At 36.2% G+C, this 22,968-nt stretch overlaps 2 protein-coding genes across 2 annotated transcripts in view; one reads left to right on the forward strand and one right to left on the reverse strand.

The window, feature by feature from the left end:
- Positions 1 to 4,025, forward strand: part of LOC144435737 (mpv17-like protein) — a 7,715-nt gene extending 3,690 nt beyond the window's left edge. The window contains exons 2-5 of the mRNA XM_078124347.1: positions 1,955 to 2,367; positions 2,713 to 2,813; positions 3,263 to 3,361; positions 3,935 to 4,025. Coding sequence (XP_077980473.1) covers positions 2,070 to 2,367; positions 2,713 to 2,813; positions 3,263 to 3,361; positions 3,935 to 3,985 — 549 coding nt within the window. The 5' untranslated portion in view covers positions 1,955 to 2,069 and the 3' untranslated portion in view covers positions 3,986 to 4,025. The remainder of the gene's footprint in view (positions 1 to 1,954; positions 2,368 to 2,712; positions 2,814 to 3,262; positions 3,362 to 3,934) is intronic.
- Positions 4,026 to 20,004: 15,979 nt separating this feature from the next.
- LOC144435498 (uncharacterized) lies at positions 20,005 to 21,559 on the reverse strand. The gene is made up of 2 exons (XM_078124090.1): positions 20,875 to 21,559; positions 20,005 to 20,360 (listed from the first exon to the last, which is right to left on the reverse strand). The coding sequence occupies exons 1-2, from the start codon at positions 21,557 to 21,559 to the stop codon at positions 20,005 to 20,007; spliced, it is 1,041 nt and encodes a 346-aa protein (XP_077980216.1).
- Positions 21,560 to 22,968: the final 1,409 nt, after the last annotated feature.

A 22,968-nucleotide genomic window follows, 5' to 3' on the forward strand; every position in this document is an offset into this window, starting at 1 on the left:
GACACTGATTGGACATCATATTATTACTATACTTTGTTGTCGTCATCCTTATTCGTGTAACAGATGTACTTACGTCTTTACTTTGTTTTCCAACCAACCAACCAACCAACCAACCAACCAACCAACCAACCAAACAACCAACCAACCAACCAACCAATCAACCAATCAACCAATCAAATTGAACATTGTACAGTGTATCCGAGAGCATCATCTTGATTTGTAAAATAACATTCTTTATCGGTTCAGAGAAATTGAAACCCAGTACTCATACGTCATTCAAATTTAGGCAAATTTTGGCCCATTAAAAATGATCTCATTATGTAAATTATTGTGTTTGTGATTATAATTTATATGACTTGGCAAGATAAGATAAACGGGTGTACAATTCTTTAGAGTTAATAGCGTCGATATATGCGCAATCCTTAACTCGTAACTCTAAAATGAGCTACTCGACACATGTCACATCACATGAACATTTAAGCACATAAGCGGACATCAGCTGTACATACCAATATTACGTGTAACGCCCGCGTAAAAAATCCAGTTGCCGCGTGTATACCATCATAGATGTTACGTGCGAGTTACAGTACATGTGTACTGTTCATTATACATGTACAAAGCAAGTGTCGTAACCGAGTGACAATGCTCTTTTCATTTTCCGCCACAAAACTATATTATATCTCTTGCAATGATTTTCAAAAGTTCACTGACACTTCGGATACACAGCTTGGCAGTAATTCCTCACTGGACTGTTGTTAGCCGCAACGGCCATATTTCGCAGACCCAGCAGACGAACTAACTCCGAATATAGGTATTTTTGCTTGCGACGAAATTGTATGTGTATTTTCCATTTATCGCGGACACCTGGAGAATTGAATTTTTCTACATAGAGTTACACAGTATGTAGTAGGTTGCTAGCTGTACTACAGCTGTTACATAGCTCGACGATTTGATTCATTGGGAGAAACAGATTTTGTCAGATATATAGCAGTCGCACTATTTACTCTGCTTTATTCCTTTCATGGGCTCGGTCCTTAAATATATATTGTTGTATATTGTTCACATTCAATTTTAGATTCAAGTCTAAGAGAGAGTGTGTATTCTATTAATGATGAGTTTCCCAGGTTCTCTACGTACTAAATAGTCTGTCTACATCTCGGTCTGTGATTTCGTTTCGTTCACCACTGAGTTAGTGAGAAACGGAGAAAAATCACATTGCGATGTAAACAGGTTACAATTTAAGAGTAAATCCAAAACTAGATGCGTGGATTCTAAACTCGTTTGTTGAATCGTAATCTGTTTTTTATTGGTTGTCGTCCACTTTCTAACAGCTGATAAATATTATCGTGGGGTATACATTTATAGTGGTACGAAATCTGAAGAAAAAAATGGACAATGTGTATAAGCGTATTGTATTGTATTGTATCGTATTGATTGCGTTTGGAAAGTAGCCATAGGTGATTCGGTCTTCTCCCATAATATTCAAATCTCACAGGGGACTCAGAAAGTACGGTGACACTGTATGTAGTTGCCGGTGGTAGACCATGAATTGATCTTTATGGGCGTTAGTGGTCTCAGTGAGGTTTGACAGTTTGATAGAACACAGTATGTACATAACAATGAATAGTCCGTGTCTTTTGTGTGACACCCATTCAGGAAAAAAACAACCAAAACATTTTTATTATACCAAACGGGTACTCAAAAAATAATTAGAGGTGACGCCCGTGTTCCCTTTATTTATGGAGAAAACTTGACTCACTGACTTTTGGACTTCTGTGTAGTCTGCACAGTGAAAAGTGTATTATGCAGTTATTATAACAACACACGGAACTGCAATGATTCATTTAGGAAAGACCACAAAACATAACTGGCGCATTCTTCAAATTCTCCTTTGTTTGAAACGATAATGATATAAATATGATAATTCTAACATTGTTATTTTTTGTATCGACAGAAAAGTGTGTTGAACTTAGGTGCTACTGTTATACAGCTTCCGAATTTGTTTGACGTGGTCATGGTCGTACACGGAATACCTGATCGTATCTCAAACCCACCCATTTGATGTTACTATGGCGACCATACTATCCCGTCTCCGAGGGAGTCGACTGTTGAAAGACGCCATATTTGCAGGTGTTATCTTTGGGGCTTCTGAAATTACACAAGAAGTCATACAAGGAGAAAAAATTAATCTTCCTCATATTGGAAGGATTGCTTTAACTGGACTGCTTTTCTATGGACCCTTTTGCCATGGGTTTTATCGTGTGCTCGACACTGTGTTGCCAGGTATTGCCAAAAAGACAATTATTAAGAAATTGGTACTTGATCAGTCGATTGCTGGTCCAATCAGCGTATCAGGTTTTTATGTTGGTAAGTAAATATATACAATTATTAAGAGCGGTGTATACATTTAGTCATGAGTTAGATTGTATTTCCACAGTCCCTTCACTGACTTACTTGTATCGTTATTTTAGAGACATAGTCCCTTCACTGACTTACTTGTATGTTTATACTATATCAATTTAATAACTTATTTTGAACTATCCGATTCACTCTCATGTCTAGTTCGATAGACTCTTATACGCATCGGTACCGCCAAGATTTGAATCACTGTGAACAAAATGGAAACAGGCCTGTTGTGAAGGAGAGTTGCCCAGATGACAAATACGATAGTTATTAAATTAATGTCATCCATGTTTGTTTTTTTACCTTCAGTGATGAGTATTTTGGAGAGGAAATCGGACATTTTCGCCGAAGCAAAAGATAAAACCTTACACAGTTTGGGTGCTTGCGTCATGTTCTGGGTTCCAGCACAGGTAATTCTACTTCCCTCTAACAAGACAGACAGACAGATAGGGGCAGAGAGTGGGATGGGCGACAAAGACAAATTGTGTATGTGTGATCTCAGGTGTAATGCATGTACACTGTAAAGTACACTCTAAGCTTATATGCGGGTAAGAGGTAAACATGTATTTCAGAAGATCATTGAAAGTGAGAACTACAATGGAACATGCAAAGCGGTCAAGATTAGCGAATAATGAACAGCAATATAAAATGACGAATTCACATCTAATCGGAGAACGAAAGAACTATTATTAATTGACCTAGAGGGCGTAATAGTGAGTTCTTGAAAGTAGTGGTGATGGAAAGTGACATAGTTAATAAAATATGATATAAAGACTGGGTTTAAAATCATTGGTAAATAACATTTCAATGCCATTCAATGCCAACGTATCACCTTGTTTTGTTTCTTTTTGTTTTTCAGTGGATTAACTTTAGATTTGTCTCGCCACAATTCCGTGTCACCTACATTACAGTGATGACGTATGCATGGGCTAATTTCTTATGTTTTATGAAGAATTGGGTAGGTCTAATGTCATTCTGAGTCAAATCTGATGTAGTGAATACGGCTCGATTTCTTCATTTTTCTCTGTGTCCTTCATTTATTGTAGTTTGTGATCGATTTTGTTGTTCTGGGAGTGACCGCCTCCCCGCCTTCTAAAGCATGGCCCTAACCTACATGTATCCATGTACTAACGCTACTACACAATTTCAGCTATCCTATAAATGCTATTTTTGAATATTCGCTTATCCTTCTAGACTTAGATAGCTGAAATAGTGTAGTAGCTAACGCTACAGAACTATAGGTAGTAGGCTGACATAGCTTTACATATTGCCATGGTTACCAATACTTAGAGTTTGACTAGTATTAGGACTAAAAAAATTGCGTGAATCTGATTACGCTCAATTTTAGAGTAGATAGGGAACTAAGGTAGATTTAAAAAAAAAAATCATGTGTGACTGAATTGTATTTCTGTCTCTTTTGGGGATGAATCTAATGAAGGCAAATTTTCGACTCGGACAATAAGGTGATATTGTCAAACTGTATTGAATTTCAAAGGAAACTTTTAATAACTTATTTTTATTTTCATTTCAGCGTGCAGAGAAAGTTTTGCATCAACAGCACGCACAGTGTAAAAATGGGTAGGCTGTGTTTCTCTGCTGACCATCGTAAATGTAACAGATGGCCATGCCATGGTATGATTGTTACGGGAAACAGCAATAGCTACGTAGCAACACCAATATCTACGTAGCAACACCAATATCTACAATAGCAACAACAATATATAGCAACAGCAATATCTACGTGGCAACAACGTAGCAACAACAATATAGTAGCAACAATATCTACGTAGCAACAATAATATCTACATAGCAACAGTATCTACAATAGCAACAACATTTTGATCTACATAAATCGGAAAATTAGAACTTGATAGCAAGACAAACAAAATGGGCTTTCATAAAACAATTTTTCAGGTGAAGTTTTACGTGTGTACTGAAAGCTTTACGGAGCAGTAGTCAAATTGTGGTATTTATTTTTTATTTAGATTTGATAAAATGAAACTAAAATTGAATGCCGGTTATAAATAAAATATACATTTTGAAGTCTTATGGGAAATAAGGGAAAAAATTGTATTTTATCAGTGTATAATTATGACCTCAAATTATCAACATCGTCGGATATCGCTCGTGCAGCTGATCATTTTGAGGTCAGAGTTCAGCAAGCAACTGCTCATGCGTCGTAGACCTTTCACGACATTTATGGAGAATATATTTTGAATACTCAGCATTCTCAATTCTGAATTCATAAGGCAACATCATGAATTTAACGATTCATAATACTCACGACATATTTATTTAACTATTTTGCAAAAGTCGCATTGAATTCGTCCAGTGATACGGTGTATTCATCCATGGATACGGAGTATTCGATCCGTCCATGGGATACAGTGTATTCGTCCATGGATACGGTGTATTCGATCCTTCCATGGATACGGTGCTTTCGTAAATGGATACGTTGTATTTGTCTATGATACGGTGTATTTGTCCATGGATACGGTCTATTCATTCATGGATATGGTCAATTCGTCTATCGGTACGGTGTATTCGTCCATGGATACAGTCTATTCGTCTGGAATGATGTCTTGTCCACGTTTGGGTATACCCTGGGCTTTCTATCCATATTTTGATTCCAATGCCAAACTAATCTAACAAAATTCTTCAAGTGTTGTTTTACTTAATATCATATTTAGCTCGGAGAAGTCATCTTTGTGTTTCATGATGTTGCAGATTAGACACAAAGATACACGGCTGTCAGGTGAAAAAAAACTCAAAGTGACGTATATTGTAGTAGTATAATAAGCTAGTATACTCCATATTCTTACGTCATCGTCGTAAAGCCACACGGCCTCTTTTGCGGCAATGTTTACGGCTACTGTGGATAAATTACTCTGGTGAAAGAAACTCACAAAATAGTTTTCCCATTCAGTCACTGGGATATGTACTTGTGTGGGTAACAGGATGTCACAGCGCTGGAAAATTGGTGAGGGACGGGGGGGGGGGGCTGCAATACACGTCATCAATCTAAAATTAAATGGTCACATGTCAGGATTGAAATTCTTGAAAATAACGGATGATTATGTCAGTGTGCAAGATGGGAGTTTTAAATAATTTATGTAATTATTATACAATCATGTCATTTTTTTGTAATTTAAACCAGATTGGAATGGAATATTAATACATGCCAAAACTCAGTATGTAAAAAGCCCACAATTTATTGTGCAACGTACATATAGTTGAGTGTACAGTGTGAATTTCGCTGCCTTGGAAACTTTTTTTTTTAAATAAACATTTACGGGTTATTAGAATGTGTAAATTTTCTCTCTCTCTCTCTCTCTCTCTCTCTCTCTCTCTCTCTCTCTCTCTCTCTCTCTCTCTCTCTCTCTCTCTCTCTCCCCCCTCTCTCTCTCTCTCTCCCCCCCCCCCCTCTCTCTCTCTCTCTCTCTCTCTCTCTCTCTCTCTCTCTCTCTCTCTCTCTCTCTCTCTCTCTCCCTCTCTCTCTCTCTCTCGCAGCCTTGGTTTATTCATTTAGAGAGAGGCGTCCACTAACTTACATCGTTATTTTAGCTAAAATACAGTCTATTCACTAACGCCTATTTACTGCGCTGTCGAGATACATCATTAGCCCTTGCATCCGCAAACGTATTAATAAATCACTATTTTAGAGAGATATAATCCCTATACTGACTTGCATTGTTATTTTAGAGATACAGTCCCTCAACCGATTTTAAACATCTTTATTTTAGAGCCCCGGTCCTTCAGCGAATACTTGTATCGTTATTTTAGAGAGACGTGGTCCCTTCACCGACTTACTTGTATCATTGTTAAAGAGAGACACAGTCCCTTCACTGACTTACTTGTATCGTTGTTAAAGAGACACACAGTCCCTTCACTGACTTACTTGTATCGTTATCATAGAGAGACACAGTCCCTTCACTGACTTACTTGTATCGTTATCATAGAGAGACACAGTCCCGTAATTACTACATTGTATTTTAGAGAGACATTGTTCCTTCACCAATCTACAGTTACTTTAGACGAGGTCCCTTTCCTAACTGACTTAAACGATGTGGATCTTATTTTTTAATAAGTGAAAACTCCCTACACTGACTTGCATTGCTATTTTAGAGACACACAGTCTCTTCACTATTAAACTTGTATAGTTATTTTAGAGAGACATGGTCCCTTCACCGATTTACATACTGAGGAAACCCAGGTAGCTTTCAAGTTCAGCATCAATACCAAAGACAGGTTGCAAATTGTTGTAATAGTCATGTACATGACATGTAATACAACCAAGAATGTATTCAGGGAGCCTCGTTTTCTCAAACGTTGGCCAAATCATGAAGCAATTAAAGCATAGATAGTGGACACTCTCACAAAGTAGGTCTATGGATATTATGTTTGACGGAGTAGTATTGATGTACTTTTTAGCCCGAGGAAATAAAGTTAGTCATTGGACCAGCAATTGACTGATCAAGTATAGTCCATGAGGGCGCTCGCCCGTATAGTAAGACGTAGTGTATCGTCTCCAAGAAATTTAAAGTTTTCGCTATTGTAACCGTATGTTTTTGACTACAATCGAAAGAATCGGGCTCATAAGTGTCGTAGGACCTCGGATGGTGTGTATAGGTATCATTTCCTTGCTTTCCTGAACTATATTTTTCGAAAGAAAATTGTACGTCAGTTGCTGTGTTGAAAGTAAATTTTCAAGATGGCGGCTCGCACGACAAGAAATAGTGTGTCGAAAAGCAAGACAACAAAGGACGTCAACACCTGTGGTGATTGTAACAGAGAAGTGAGTGGTAATGGTGACCAGATACAGTGCGAAATATGCATGTCCATTTTTCATATCTCATGTGCAGGTATCAGCAGTGAACTTTGTAAGGTCTTGTCATCGAGCAACTCGAACAACGCAATACATTGGTTTTGCAAAGGGTGTAACAAAGGTGCGGTTAAACTTTTCAGTGTTATGAATAACCTCCAGGTGCGACAAGATAAGTTGGAGAATGATGTAAAGGAGTTGAGAGACGAATTTAGTGAATATCAAGAAAATATTTGTACAAGGAACGAAGTAGGACAAATTGTAACTCGGGCAATACAGGAAGACAAAAGAAGACTAAACTTGATCATCAAAAACCTACCAGAACCAGATAATGAGAGTATAACGGAGATGGATACAGTGAGTAATCTTTTGAAAGACATTGGAGTGGAGGCAGTTGATATTGCTGAGCTAGAAAGATTGCCATCCGGCAACAACATATCTACTACGAAAAATAAACAACCAAGGTTACTGAAGATTAAATTAAGCAACTTGGGAACAAAGTACAAAATATTGAGAGAAGCAAAGAAATTATCCAGGTCACCAAATGAAGTTTACAAGAAAGTTTACATATCACCCGACATGACGTATGAGCAACGTGTAAATGATAGGAAGTTAAGAGATGAGCTCAAAGAGAGGAGGAGGAAAGGAGAATCAAATATTAGAATATACCAAGGAAGAATTGTAACCAATCAGCGGAACAGTGATGTCTTGCATACAAAAAACGATTAGTATACAAGAACAACAAACAAAGTAACAATGTACATATTGTAAATAGTATTTATTGTAAAAATTACAAACAAAACAAGTTAAGAGATGTCAACAGTTTGAAATGTGTATGCATAAATGCTCGAAGTTTGATGAACAAGTTTAATGACCTCGAATGTTTAGTAGCTGAGTTGCAACCTGATATAGTGGGTGTGACTGAATCCTGGGCAACAGAGGAACACACAACAGCAGAATTAAGTATTGATGGATACAACGTATTACGAAGGAACAGAACTGGAAGGAGAGGAGGAGGAGTATTTATGTATGTAAAGGACTGTTTTAAAATTTCTCCAAGAGAAGATCTCTCAAATAGTGGTTTTGAAGAAAGTGTATGGTGTGAGTTGCAGTGCAGTCAACGAGATACTTTACTCATAGGTGTTTGTTATAGAAGTCCAAGTTCAGATATACGCAATAATAATGAACTAGATAGTCTGCTACATAAAGTTCACAGTCATGCTTTACTATGTATGGGAGATTTCAACTATCCGTCCATTGATTGGAAACTATTGTCTGCCCAAACTCAGGAAAGTCAAAGTTTTCTGGATACCATACAAGACTGTTTTCTAACTCAACATGTGTATATGCCAACAAGAGGTGATGCCATTCTTGATTTAGTAATGACGTCAGAGCCCAATATGGTAGATGAAGTTGAAGTGAGGGACCATTTCAGTACAAGTGATCACAATATTGTTCTGTGGAACACAGTGGTCAGAATGGAAATTTCAGAGAACAAGTCAAAAACATTGAACTATAATAGAGCTGACTATGCAGAAATGAAACACACATTACAACAGATTAATTGGAACACAACATTTAAAGATAAAGATACTGAGAAATGCTGGAATAGCTTTCAAGACATACTAAAGGAGACAGTAAATAAGTCTACACCGCTTGTTAACAGGAGAAAAAGAAGACAACCAGTATGGATGAATAAGAGAGTGTTGAAACAAATCAAACGAAAATACCATGCATGGAAAAAATATACACTTACCAAGGACTATGAGGACTTTCAGGCATATAAACTATCTCAAATCAAAGCAAACAAGGAAGTTCGAAAAGCAAAGCGACAATTTGAAAAGAAGTTGAGTCAGAACATAAAAACAGATACAAAGAGCTTTTATTCTTATATAAGAAGAAAACAGAAAACAAAGGACTCCATAGGACCATTGAAAGATAATACAGGCAAAACAATTGACTCAGATAAGGAAACGGCAGAAACCCTGAATACACACTTCAGTTCAGTATTTACTGACGAGGACTTGCATCATATTCCAACACCAGAGTTACTTCTTCAGGATGAAAACGATTGGCTGACTAATCTACACATTAATACAGAAGATGTTCATGCAGAACTGATTAAATTGAATCCAAACAAAACACCCGGTCCAGACAATATACACCCTAGAGTACTTAAAGAACTTGCCGATGAACTTGCAGCACCTGTCGCTACCATATATAACATGACAATGAAACATGGAGATATTCCTGAAGCATGGAAGCAAGCAAACGTAACACCCATATACAAAAAGGGACCCAAACACTATGCTGGTAATTATAGGCCAGTAAGTCTGACTTCCATTTTATGCAAGGTACTGGAAACACTCATCAGAAACGCCATAGTAAACCATTTAGAGAAGTACTCCCTTATCAATAACAGTCAGTATGGATTCACCAAAGGAAAGTCATGTGTTTCAAACTTATTAGTGTTTTTCGAAATTGTAACAAAATCACTCGATGAAGGAAGTCCTGTAGACATTGCATATCTTGACTTCAGTAAAGCTTTCGACAAGGTGCCACATGCAAGACTACTAGCCAAGCTACAGGCTCATGGTATAGCAGGGAATGTCAGGTCATGGATTAAAACTTGGTTAGCCTGCAGATCACAGCGCACAGTACTAAATGGTGTAGCTTCAGAGTGGTCATCTGTAACTAGTGGAGTTCCGCAGGGATCTGTGCTCGGACCAACTCTGTTTCTGATTCATATCAATGACATTGATAACGCTGTTAAGTCTTTCATACTGAAGTTTGCTGATGACACCAAGTTATGCACAGCTGTAAATTCACCAACAGATTATGTTAATTTCCAAGAAGACCTGAATAACTTAAGTCAATGGGCTGACACCTGGCAAATGTCATTCAATGTTGACAAATGTAAAATTATGCACACTGGATCATCAAATCCTTCATATACATACACTATGAATGGACAACCACTACAAACAGTCACAGAAGAAAAGGACCTAGGTGTTTTAATTCATAACTCGTTGAAATCAAGTCAGCACTGTGCAGCAGCAGCTAAAAAGGCAAATAGAGCTCTGGGAATTATCAAACGAAATATCACGTATAAATCAAAGTTTGTCATCATGAAACTATTCAACTCTCTAGTTCGGCCACACATTGAATATGCAGTGCAATTCTGGAACCCATATCTGAAAAAGGACATCGAACTCTTAGAAAAGGTGCAAAGGAGGGCTACCAAGCTGATACCTGAACTTCGACATCTCACTTACGTTGAAAGGCTAGAAGCACTCAGTTTAACAACATTAGAACAAAGACGGTTGCGAGGAGATTTGATACAAGTCTTTCGTTTTCTGAAAGGATTTGACAAAATTGATCAAAGCGTTTTATTCACCTACCATCCAACAAACAGGACAAGAGGACACTCACTCAAGATTTTTAAACCAACTGTCAGATTGAATATCCGGAAATACTTCTTTTCTCAACGTGTTGTACTCCACTGGAACAATTTACCAGAACATGTTATTGGAGCAGAAACTGTTAAAGACTTTAAAATTGTCTTGGACCAGTACTGGAACACTACAGGGATTATATAGGCCTTTAAGGCTTTTCTCCCTTACTTGCCATGGATGGATGTTACCATGGCAATCATATTAAATCAAATCATATTAAATCAAGTACTATTTTTTTAATAATTGTCTTTTTGGCAATACCTGGCAATACAGTGTCGAGCACACGATAAAACCCATGGCAAAAGGGTCCACAGTTAAAGCAACCCTTCCAGTATGAGGAAGATTAATTGTTTCTCCTTGTAAGCTTATGACTTCTTGTGTAATTTCAGAAGCCCCAAGGATAACACGTCTTTCAACAGTCGACGGGGATAGTATGGTCGCCATAGTAACGTCAAATGGGTCGGTTTGAGATACGAACAGGTATTCCGTGTACGACCTTGACCACGTTAAACAAATTCGGAAGTTGTGTAAAAATAGCACCTAAGTTCAACACACTTTTCTGTCGATATCAAAAATAACAATGTTAGAATTATTATATTTATATCATTATCGTTTCGAACAAAGGAGAATTTGAAGAATGCGCCAGTTATGTTTTGCGGTCTTTCCTAAATGAACTATTGTTATAATAACTGCATAGTACACGTTTCACTGTGCAGACTACACAGAAGTCCAAAAGTCAGTGAGTCAAGTTTTCACTTTGAATAAAGGGAACAAAGGCGTCACCTCTAATTATTTCTGAGCATCCGCTTGGTATAATAAAAATGTTTTGTGTTTTTTTCCTGAATGGTGTCACACAAAAGACTCAAAGTAGGTCTATGAATATTATGTTTGACGGAGTAGTATTGATGTACTTTTTAGCCTGAGGAAATAAAGTTAATCATGAGTGACATGCAAGATTTAGTAGCAGTAAAAATTCAAACATTTTCTGTCTGTCTGTCTGTCTGTCTGTCTGTCTGTCTGTCTGTCTGTCTGTCTGTCTGTTTGTCTGTCTGTCTGTCTGTCTGTCTGTCTGTCTGTCTGTCTGTCTCGTGGATCTGCAAGTGTATACAATATGCTAAATTTCTTGTCTGTCTGTCTGTCTGTCTGTCTGTCTGTCTGTCTGTCTGTCTGTCTGTCTGTCTGTCTGTCTGTCTCTCTCTCTCTCTCTCTCTCTCTCTCTCTCTCTCTCTCGTGGATCTGCAAGTGTATACAATACGCTAAATTTCGTCCCCACCCCTATAATAAACATTAATGCATCGTAGTGCGTTTTAAAATACCGAAAATGGATGTTGTTATGTGACAACATTACAACAACAAGTGAATTAAATGTTTGGGGAAACACTGTATTTGTCACAAGAAGAAAGATAGCATTAGTACTGTTCAATACAAACAGGCAGAAACCAACAAGAAACTGCATATGTCACACTTCAAAAGCTAGATCGCATTTTTGCTACATTTAGCCTAAATGAAATAAACCATTTATTATGTATTGCAACTCCATGCAGACATTCGGGCGCCAATGGTTTTCTTAGTATCAAACACCCGATGAATGGCGTGTAAATGTTCATTTGATGTCTGTATGGTGTCATGTGTAGTCACTTAGACAAAATGTAGCAAGAAACTGTACTCATTCAATCTTGCTATCTTAAAGTGTAGTGGTTGTATCAAACAGAAAAGGTGAACGGTATTGTGAAATTCGCTGTATGTACTAAATCTATATCAACGGGTGATGCATGTGAATTGATTATAAGGTTGACACTGATTGGACATCATATTATTACTATACTTTGTTATCGTCATCCTTATTCGTGTAACAGATGTACTTACGCGTTTTCTTTGTTTTCCAACCAACCAACCAACCAACCAACCAACCAACCAACCAACCATTCAATCAAAATGAACATTGTACAGAGAGCATCATCTTGATTTGTAAAATAACATTCTTTATCGGTTCAGAGAAATTGAACCCAGTACTCATTCAAATTTAGGCAAATTTTGACCAATTAAAAATGACCTCATTATGTAAATTGTTGTATATTGTTCACATTCAATTTTAGATTCAAGTATGAGAGAGAGAGAGAGAGAGAGAGAGAGAGAGAGAGAGAGAGAGAGAGAGAGAGAGAGAGAGAGAGAGAGAGAGAGAGAGAGAGAGAGAGAGAGAGAGAGAGAGAGAGAGAGAGAGAGAGAGAGAGAGAGAGAGAGAGAGAGAGAGAGATCGCGGTCTGTGATTTTGTTTCGTTCAGCACTGAGTTAGTGAGAAACGGAGAAAAATCACATTTTATGACACTGTATGTAGTTGCCGGTGGTAGACCATGAATGGGTCTTTATGGGCGTTAGTGTAGTGGTATGAGGTTTGACAGTTTGATAGAATACTAGTATGTACATAGCAATGAATAGTCAGTGCCTTTCTAGGCTTTTGTAGCGGTTTCGGGTCACTGGATCGCCGTGTCTTTTGTGTGACACCCATTCAGGGGAAAAAAAAAAACATTTTTATTATACCAAACGGGTACTCAAAAATAATTAGAGGTGACGCCCGTGTTCCTTTTATTTATGGAGAAAATTTGACTCACTGACTTTTGGACTTCTGTGTAGTCTGCACTAGTGATAAGTGTACTATGCAGTTATTATAACAACACACGGAACTGCAATGATTCATTTAGGAAAGACCACAAAACATAACTTGCGCATTCTTCAAATTCTCCTTTGTTTGAAACGATAATGATATAAATATAATAATTGACAATCCACTTTGAACTGTGATAGCAAGTTGTGGGAAGAAACCATTTTCCCTAAAACTAAAAGATTTCTATGTATCATCTGTTGTGACTGAAATCATGACATCTAGAATCAAGAGAGGATAACAAGACTAGCACTCAGTGTTTTTGCTAAGGGTTGGGAACGTTGGTAACAGGAAGGGGAAATCTCGCTAAATGGGAATGCTATATTTGACCTACCTACTTTCCAAAACACTGCCACTGTATTCACCAAGATTTAGTTAATAACAATGCTTTCAATCGAAGTATGGATAATGAACCACTGCAACATATTGATACATTTAACAAAGTAGGTTGGTGTCTTTGTACACAATTTAATAGGGTCTGATAAAAGGAGTCACAATTGTGATACCTTCAGTCATAAAAAAAGTGTCAAATTTTGCACCTCTTACATTTACCAAGGTTTTTAGTTGTTAGAAATCATTCCATACATCTAGCCATTGTATATATTCAACAATGAATAAGTGTACCTCTGTTTTATGGCATTACCCAAGTAAACTGTTATTTAACTTTGCTGCTGTGTAGGGAAAGTCGTGACTGAATGCTGAATCTTTATTCAACCAGATATAAATAAATAGAACAAAGTTGAATATAAACTCAAGTATTACAAACCTACAATTCAAAACAAACAAAATATAACAAAAGAATACTAAATTATATCTGGTTTGGACTGTGGAAATAGTCCCAACGGACTAATCGAGTCCACAGCCCACAATTATTACTGCAATAAAATTTACAAAAAAGTCACACAGTGTCGAGAAAAAGAAAATCTATAAAGAATATACGGAATATACGGAAAAAAGAAAACAAAATCACAAAGCTGATAAGTAAGACTTTAAAGCTTTTTGAAATTTAAATCTTGAATTTATTTGTTTTAGATGATATGGCAGTGAATTCCAGTGTCTGACTGCAGCAAATACAATGTTGTGTTGAGTAATACTGAGTCTGGCCTTCGGTATTCGGAGATTACCACTATCAGATGATCGTGTAGAATAAGTATGGGTAGGGACTTCAAAATAGGTAGTAATATTTGTAGGGAAATTATTATTTAATGAGTCAAAGATAAATAGACAGGAGGAATATTTACTGAGTTTCGGAAGTGGTAATATATTTAGTTGGCGAAATAAAGGATCAGAGTGTGCAGTGTAATCAGAAAATGTAATAAGTCGAACTGTTTTTTTCTGTAGGCGGAGAATGGGATTTAATAATGTAGTGTAAGTGTTACCCCAGATTTCTAAACAGTATGTTAGATGCGGTAAGATGAAGGTGTTATAGATCATGATAAGAATTGACTTTGGTACAAAATGTCTGATACGAGAAAGGACACCAATTTTGGGGCTAATTTTTGAAATAACATTTTTCACGTGTGAATTCCAAGTAAGAGATGAGTCAATGGATATGCCAAGATAACTTGCCGAAGTGACTTCCTCGATCATATGATGTGATAAAAACAAATTGCCTTGTAAATTAATTTTCTTTTGAGGTGTTTTAATAATCATGAAGTTAGTTTTGTTGACATTAATAGTAAGTTTGTTAGCATCACACCAAGTAGTATTGATTTTATTAAATTCAGTATTGACATTATCGAGGTTGATGGTGGTGGAGTTAAACGATTTGAATACATTAGTGTCATCAGCGAATAATCGAAAATTAAAGTAGTTAGTTGAGTTAGCAATATCGTTAATATAGATAAGAAATAGAGTTGGGCCTAAAATTGAACCTTGTGGCACTCCACATTTAATTTGTTGTGGCTCAGAAGATTTACCATCAATAACAACAACTTGTTTACGAGATTGAAAATAACTGTGAAACCATTGTAATGGTTGGCCTCTTATCCCATAAAATTCAAGCTTCTGTAGAAGGATAGTATGATCTATTGTGTCAAATGCCTTTTTCAGATCAACAAAAATACCAATAGTTGTCTGACCCTTTTCTATTTGATCCATTAAGTCAGAAATTATGTCCGCCAGAGCAAGTTTGGTGCTGTAATGTTTTCTGAACCCGTATTGTGTATGTAAAAGTATGTCATGTTTATCTAAAAAGGACACAAACTGCTTATTAACAATAGTTTCAAAAACCTTACTAAAAACTGGTAAAACTGAAATAGGGCGATAGTTTCCTACATCAAGAGGACAGCCCTTTTTGTACAAAGAAGTAACTTTGGCAAGTTTTAAAGCGTCTGGAAAACATCCACTAAGAAATGAACGGTTGATGATATGTGCTAGGGGATGAGAAATATACTCGGCAGCGTCTTTAACAAGAAGAGGGTGAATCAAATCAAGGCCATGAGCCTTATTGGGGTCAAGTGCGAGTAAAACTTTGACAACGTCTTCTGCAACAATCGGTCTGAAGAAAAAAGACTCGTTGTGGTTTCTATGCAAATAAGGACGAAAATCAACACTGGAAGTGATTTTTGAGGCGAGGTTTGGACCAATGTTTGTGAAATAATTGCAAAAGACGTCTGCCATATTTGCACTATCTGTAATTGTCTCACCATTCTCAAGCTTTAATTGATTAGGAGAGAAACCTTTCGTGTTGCTGTTGATAATTTCATTGATAACTTGCCATGTTTTTCCAGAGTTGCCCTGTGCCTTAGTAAATTTATTACAAAAATACAGTTTCTTTGCTTGTTTCAAAAGTTTTGTTAAAATGTTTCTATACTTCCTATAATGACTTGTGATATTTTCATTTCGTGGAGATTTTTTTGCTTTTGAGTACATAGAGTGTTTCTTCCTTATTGAAATAAGCAGTCCTTTTGTCAACCATGATTTATGAATTGTCTCTTTGCGACATTTACTAATTTTTACTGGCGCATGCTTTGATGCCACACTGTAATATTTATCATAAAACAATTCATATGCAAGTTCTGGATCTAGACAATCATATATTGGTTGCCAACTGACACTGCCCAATTCATTGAGAAAATTGTCACGGTTGTATCGAGAAAAGTCATGACGAGAGTTATATCTAGCGTTCTTAAAAACATGATTCAAATTCCTTATTCTTGCAAAAATAGCTAAATGATCAGCGATATCTGTATCAATGGTGCCACAATCTAAAAAATAATTTGTAATGTTAGTAATTATATGGTCGATTGTGGTACTGGTATGATCAGTTACTCTCGTCGGAATATTGATAAGTTGTTCAAAGCTATGAGAATTCAAAAGACTTAAATAAGATGTTGTTATGCTTGAACAGGACTCAACATCTATGTTGATATCCCCCACAAAAAGACATTTTTTGTTCTTTGAAGAGAAATGGTTCAGAATGTTGTCAAGACTTTCTAAAAAATTTGTGACAGATGTGTTGGGTTTTCTGTAAATTACACCCATAACAATGTTCGTCTTGCCAATGGTAACTTCAACAAAGACTGACTCTGAGTTTACAATATGTAAATTTGTAACCTTTGTTTGCGGTAATGAGGAATGCACATATAATGCGACGCCGCCACCTGGCGACGAATCTCTGTGAGTGAGGTGTAAATTGTAAGATGGCAATTCAAACATCGAACAATCAGAAGTATTGCATAACCAAGTTTCTGAGAGTGCAATTATCGGAAAATTATGATTGAAAACATTTAAAAGAGAGAGGAACTCATCAAAATGTTTGTTAACTGACCTAATATTGAGATGAAAAACTGATAATGAAGTGAAATCGACCTCCCTAAAATTACCTTGATTGAAATCATCGACAGTAAATGATGCACAGTTCGATTTGACAGTGTCTTCTTGTAAAACAGAATTCATGACAGGAAAACGTGTCCTTGCAAAGTCAGTTCATTCGTCCAATAGCTGTTGCCGATGAGACTGTAATGGTTTCTGATTCCCCATCTTTTCTTGTAAATATTTTACCATTACTTGTCCAGATGAATTTCCATTTCAGTTGTTTCCTTCGCTCGTTTACCTGGTGGAATAGGCGTTTCATTGTTGGCGTCAGGTTTTCATTTATATAGATGTAAGCGTTACTGTCTCCAAGGTGAAGTTGATTTGGGGTTGTCCCACGAAGTTTTTTTCTCGCATAGTAAATGTTATTTCGAACAGACCTCCGAACAAATTTAACGATTATCGATGCAGGCCGTCCCTGTTGAGCATTTCGGATCGCCAGGCGATGACTTATATCTATATCGTTATGCGTGATACTTACACCAACAGCAGCAGCTACCCGTATAACAATATCGTCAGTGTCTTCTTCATTTCTTTGTGGAATACCAGCTATTTCAAGATTGTTACGCCGGCTGTATTGCTGTAGATCGTGTAGTTCGTTTTGTGTATTACACAAATCCCGCTGCGTAGCAGTGAGTTTATCTTGAAGTCTGCTGTTGTCGGCTTTCAGTTGAGTAGTGTCTGATTTAATTTCATTTATTTGTTCACGAAAATCTTCAAAATACTCACTTACGTAGTCTACTGAGTTTTGAACTTCTGACAAACGACTTTCGATAGTGGATATCTTTTCAATCTGTTTTCCAAGGTGAGCTAGGGTTCCCAATATTTCTGACAGCTGGGTTTGGATATCCGTGCCTTGTGTCGACTCGGTAGTGGTAAGTGACGTTTCTTTCGAGTCTGCCATCTTGGTTCGCTTTGTTTCTGGGCTAAGTTCACTGCTAGAATTCACGTTTTGACTACTATAGTACTGAAGCTAAATGTATGTCATTGCATTAATACAAGTTTAGTAAACTAATGTATCAACATGTTGCCTCAATTGGAAGCACTGTGACAGAATAGATAAGTATTTTGTAAATAAGATTTATCAGATGGCAGTACTACAGTAAGTAACCATAATTTATATATACATGCAAGTTAAAACTTTATTACTACTCTAAAGTTTTCAAAAAATCCTAGCTTTCAACCCAAGTTCACAGGTGTTTTGGGATGTACACTCTAGTTACATTGTTTATGTATGTGTGACTTCAAAATAATGTATCAGTTAGAAGGTATAGTGTAACAGTTTATGGGTTGAAAGCTAGGAGTTTTTAAAGCAATTTAGTGCAGTACAAAATTACTAATTATGTTTACTACCAAACCATAGTGACTATAGAGTTTCAATTATGCTTTTTACATTCAAATGTTTTATCTTACAAATATCGCAATATAAAATGCAGACGCTAATAGCATACATTGTGAACACAAATCAACATCACTGTGAAATGAAACGAGGAAGATTCACAGTGAGATAAAATTTCGCATTTCATTAGAGCACACGTTACATGTATAAGTGTGTGTATTTATGAACACACTATCGTGTGTGCATTTTGGTTTGTGAAATTCATAACGTTGTGTGAGATGTAAAAATCAGTAATTGAATAAAACTTTCAACTCCATAGTCTTTCTGGTTTGGTAGTAACTAACTATTTTGAAATGTACTCGTACACAAGGTTTATCATTGTATCAAAATAACATTTATTTATAACACATACATGTATTACACAATACAACAAATGTACATATGTGCCAGATTACTTGCACTGGTATGTGTGCATAATTGTGATATTTGCACTGAAGTGCACTACTATATTATTGTATACCTTGCTAATGAGGACGTGATCGTTTATTCTACATGAAAAGGTGTGATCACAGTGTCATTTTTACGTAAATTTGTGGTTTCAGATAAACATATGTAATAATAACAATTTCATGCCGTGTGAGTATTTACACTCGTGCTTGCCGTGTCTCATGCAGCACTTTCACTCGTGAAAAGTACTGCCATAGAGAACACAACAAGCATTGGTACAAATACTCTCGAGTACACCATACATGTACGTGTACTTGCGTGTCATGGGGTTCTTTCACAGTATTCCATTTCTTTCCAAATTATTTACAAAACATTGACTCCATGTTTCTGTGAAGTATTTCTTTTCATAATCATATACACAAATGTATATTTATTACATATAGCAATATTTCTCTTTACATATATTCATACATGTATATATCATTGCAAAAATTGTATTTTATCTTAAGGAGATCTATATACAATACCTTGGTATGGGATTCTAGTATATGAAGTATGTGTATATATTTGGCAGTACTTATTTTGATAGTAATATTTATATGTAACTATTACAATGTAATTTGTTTAATACATGTGAAGAAATGATTGACAACGGTGCTTAATATTTTCATCACACTATCACTTACTTTGGTAATTTTTAAAAACTAAGTTTTAATACCTTCATATCGGATTCTAGTATATGAAGTACATGTATATAGTAGCCAATACTTATTTTGATAGCAATATTTACGTTGTATTACAATGCAATATTTATAATACTGCAATATTTTCTATTACATAATATGAAGACAAACTTCAACAAGGGTGTTAAATATTGCCTACAATATTTATTGACAAAGCTTTTAAGTACTTCTCAGTAATAGTTAAACTTTTTAAGATCAAGCTTTTATTGTACATATTGTGATAATACAATGTATTGGAAACATACTTGTTGAGTTCACTTGGTATTGTTACATAATAAAAGTATGCCTTTTCACTGATACACAATCTCATGGTTATTCATCTATTCTGCTATTAAAGGTGGAAGAAAGTTTGTTAACACTGCACATACATAGAACATCTGATTTGCTAGTCCACACAAGGAAATTGGAATAGGTCTATCAAATATGTGGTAATTCTTTATTCTCTCCATACACCTTTCAACATGAATCCTAACAGACGCTATACTACGAGTTTCAATGACATCCTCTACAGACATCTGTTGTCCTGCAGTCACAAATGAAGGAATATTCAGAATTGCTCCTGATTCTGCCAATTCGTCATGAATGTCAAATCCTTTGTCGGCCATAACACCATCACCTTTCTCTAGTTTGGCTGGTAAACCACTCAATTTAGTCAGTTCATTGTCTGATATTGATCCTGAAATGTTACAGAAAAGGGAAATTATACACTCAGATTAAACAATGATAGATATTTGAAATAGATGAAATAAGAATTTTTTTCCCAAGTTTACATTCACCGAAGAGAGGTTCACACACCCCTATTAACAAGCACATATACGATATAACCAGACTGGCAAGTTGTGTGTATATTACATTTATATAAATTTACATGGTGAGTATTAATATATGTTGTGATTTCTACAATATTCTACAATTAACAAGTTACATGAAACTGGTCAGAGTTCCTTTGGTACAACTGGGATGTATGTTGATCATATTGATTAAAATTGTATAAAAAAGGGACATGACAACAAAATCTACCCTTCCCCCACCCACCCCACAATATATATATATATATATATATATATATGTAGTTTTTAGATCCAGTAGACGACACAGTTTGAATCATATTTGCCTACAGTTTTCCTTTAGAAATGTTATTTATTCTAATACAACATTTTACAGTAAAATCATCAGAAAATTCCTCATACCTGTGTAAATATCTGATACAAATGACACTGTTCCACTCGGTGTGATTCCTACGAGGGCTTTCACTGTATTTCTGCTTTCGTAGCATGAGTAAGTGAGACACTGTAAGTCCGGAGATGACGGTTTTTCTATTTGGATTTCAGTTACATCTATAATCACTCTCGTTGCTGGATATTTTTCTTTGAAGCACTGAGGCATATTCATGTCCACCAATTCACGTGATGGCCATATGTCAATGTGCTTCATTTCATAATAGATCAGATCAATCCATTTATTACAAATTCTCGATACCGTTGAAGTAAAAATGTCAAAGCGATCTGCCAGGTCCCTAGCAAACAAACCCAGTCTTAATCGGCACATAACCAAGAAAAGCTGGTTCATAGGTTTCAGTTTGTCCTTGGGCGTTGTTATGTGGTATACAGATACCCCTAGAAGGTCGTAAAACACTTTGAATCTGTCAAAGTCTGGAAAGCCTGTATAGAATGAAATGTCGTCATCACTGTTTTTAAATCTGTCGATTCCAAACACCCTTTCTCTTAAAAGTTCAATACTGTCTTTGAGGTGACTGTTCTCTCGACGTAGTTGATCTTTTTCTATCTCCATCTCACTTACTGTATTTTTCAGCTGTGTATTTTCCTCCTGGTATTGATACATCTTGTCTTCTTTTAGCTTCACATTCTCGGCCATCTTGTTCAACTTCTCATACAACACATCAATTTCTTCGCTTCTTTCGATTCTTCATCGGTATCAAAATTTGTAGAATTAGATGGCCCCAGTCCTCCATTATTAACCCTGAGTGGCTTACGTTCCTTTGGTGATTTTCTAAGTTCCTTGAACTTTGTCCAGGGGACCGGAAAATACTTGGAAGATGACTCCCGTATTGCTTCTCACCACCCTCATAATGTACGCTACAAATACGAGTATTTCGGGACTTCGATCACCTTCAGCGTCGAACGAGAATATTGAAATGTCTCAGTAGTTTCTCTTGTCTCGGTAGTCGGTAAAAATGCAGGTCCTTGTTTTTAGTCGGGTTGTTGTGACATTTCGGGACGCAGCAGTTCAACGGCATTATAATAACAGTGGACCCAGGAACCGTATGACAAACAAAACAAAACAAAACAAACAAATAAATAAATAAATAAATAAACTATCAAATAAATGACAAATGAACAAGCAAACGAACGACAAGTATAGGGACAAATAAAAAATAAACAGATAGTCGTGTTTTTTGTACCCATCACTATAAAAAAAACCTCTAGAATCATTTTTCAACATGTTTGACAACATCAGCAGGTACAGGCAAAACAAGCTAATATAAAAGATTTGACAAACCTAAACTTTTGATAATCAAAATTTTACCAAAAATAGTTAAATTTCTCATTTTCCAGGAGTGAAAGGCGTTACTTAATTTCTTTATCTTTGGTTCCCAATTTAACTGATCACACTTATCCTTATCATATCCAATGTACACACCCAGCACTTTGACAAGTTCTGTTGGCCATTGAATTTGGCCGGGGTTATTGTTTTTCTACAGCCCATTGATTTACCTATCCATACAGCTTCAGTGTTATCCTTATTCATCTTTAAACCCGATAATTTCTCAAATTCATCCATAATACATAACACTCCTTGCACATATTTCTCATTTTTTTTTTACAAATACTGTAGTGTCGTCCGCTAGTTGTGTAATACCAGCTTCATTTTGGTGATTGAGCTCTGGTATGTCAATACCATCGATCTCTGAACACTGTCTTATTTTGCACGCTAGTATTTCTACACAAAGTATAAAACAGTTGTGCACTTAAAGGACACCCTTGTCGAACTCCCCTTTCTAACTTGAAAAATTTCGTCATCCATCCACAATTATTTATACAGCTTTATATATTGTTATACATAACTTTGAACCATTTCCGAAAATTTTCTCCAAAATGGAATAAATGCAATACTTCCTGAATATAATTCCAATCGACAGAATCGAATGCTTTTTCAAAGTCAATATAGATTACAACTCCTGGGACATTTTCTCTTAAAGTATAATCATACATATCCTCAATTAATCTTATCACTTCGCTTGCTTGTCTACCTTTCATATATCC

The sequence above is a fragment of the Glandiceps talaboti genome, chromosome 5 (assembly GCF_964340395.1).
Source record: "Glandiceps talaboti chromosome 5, keGlaTala1.1, whole genome shotgun sequence".
NCBI classification, from domain to species: Eukaryota; Metazoa; Hemichordata; class Enteropneusta; family Spengelidae; genus Glandiceps; species Glandiceps talaboti.

Bases quoted from the DNA above. Each gene is read 5' to 3' on its own strand.
- LOC144435498 (XM_078124090.1), bottom strand. From the start codon at position 21,559: ATGGCCGAGAATGTGAAGCTAAAAGAAGACAAGATGTATCAATACCAG. The intron at 20,361-20,874 runs GTATGAGGAATT...GTAACATTTCAG, and splicing joins TGTATCAGATATTTACACAG to GATCAATATCAGACAATGAA.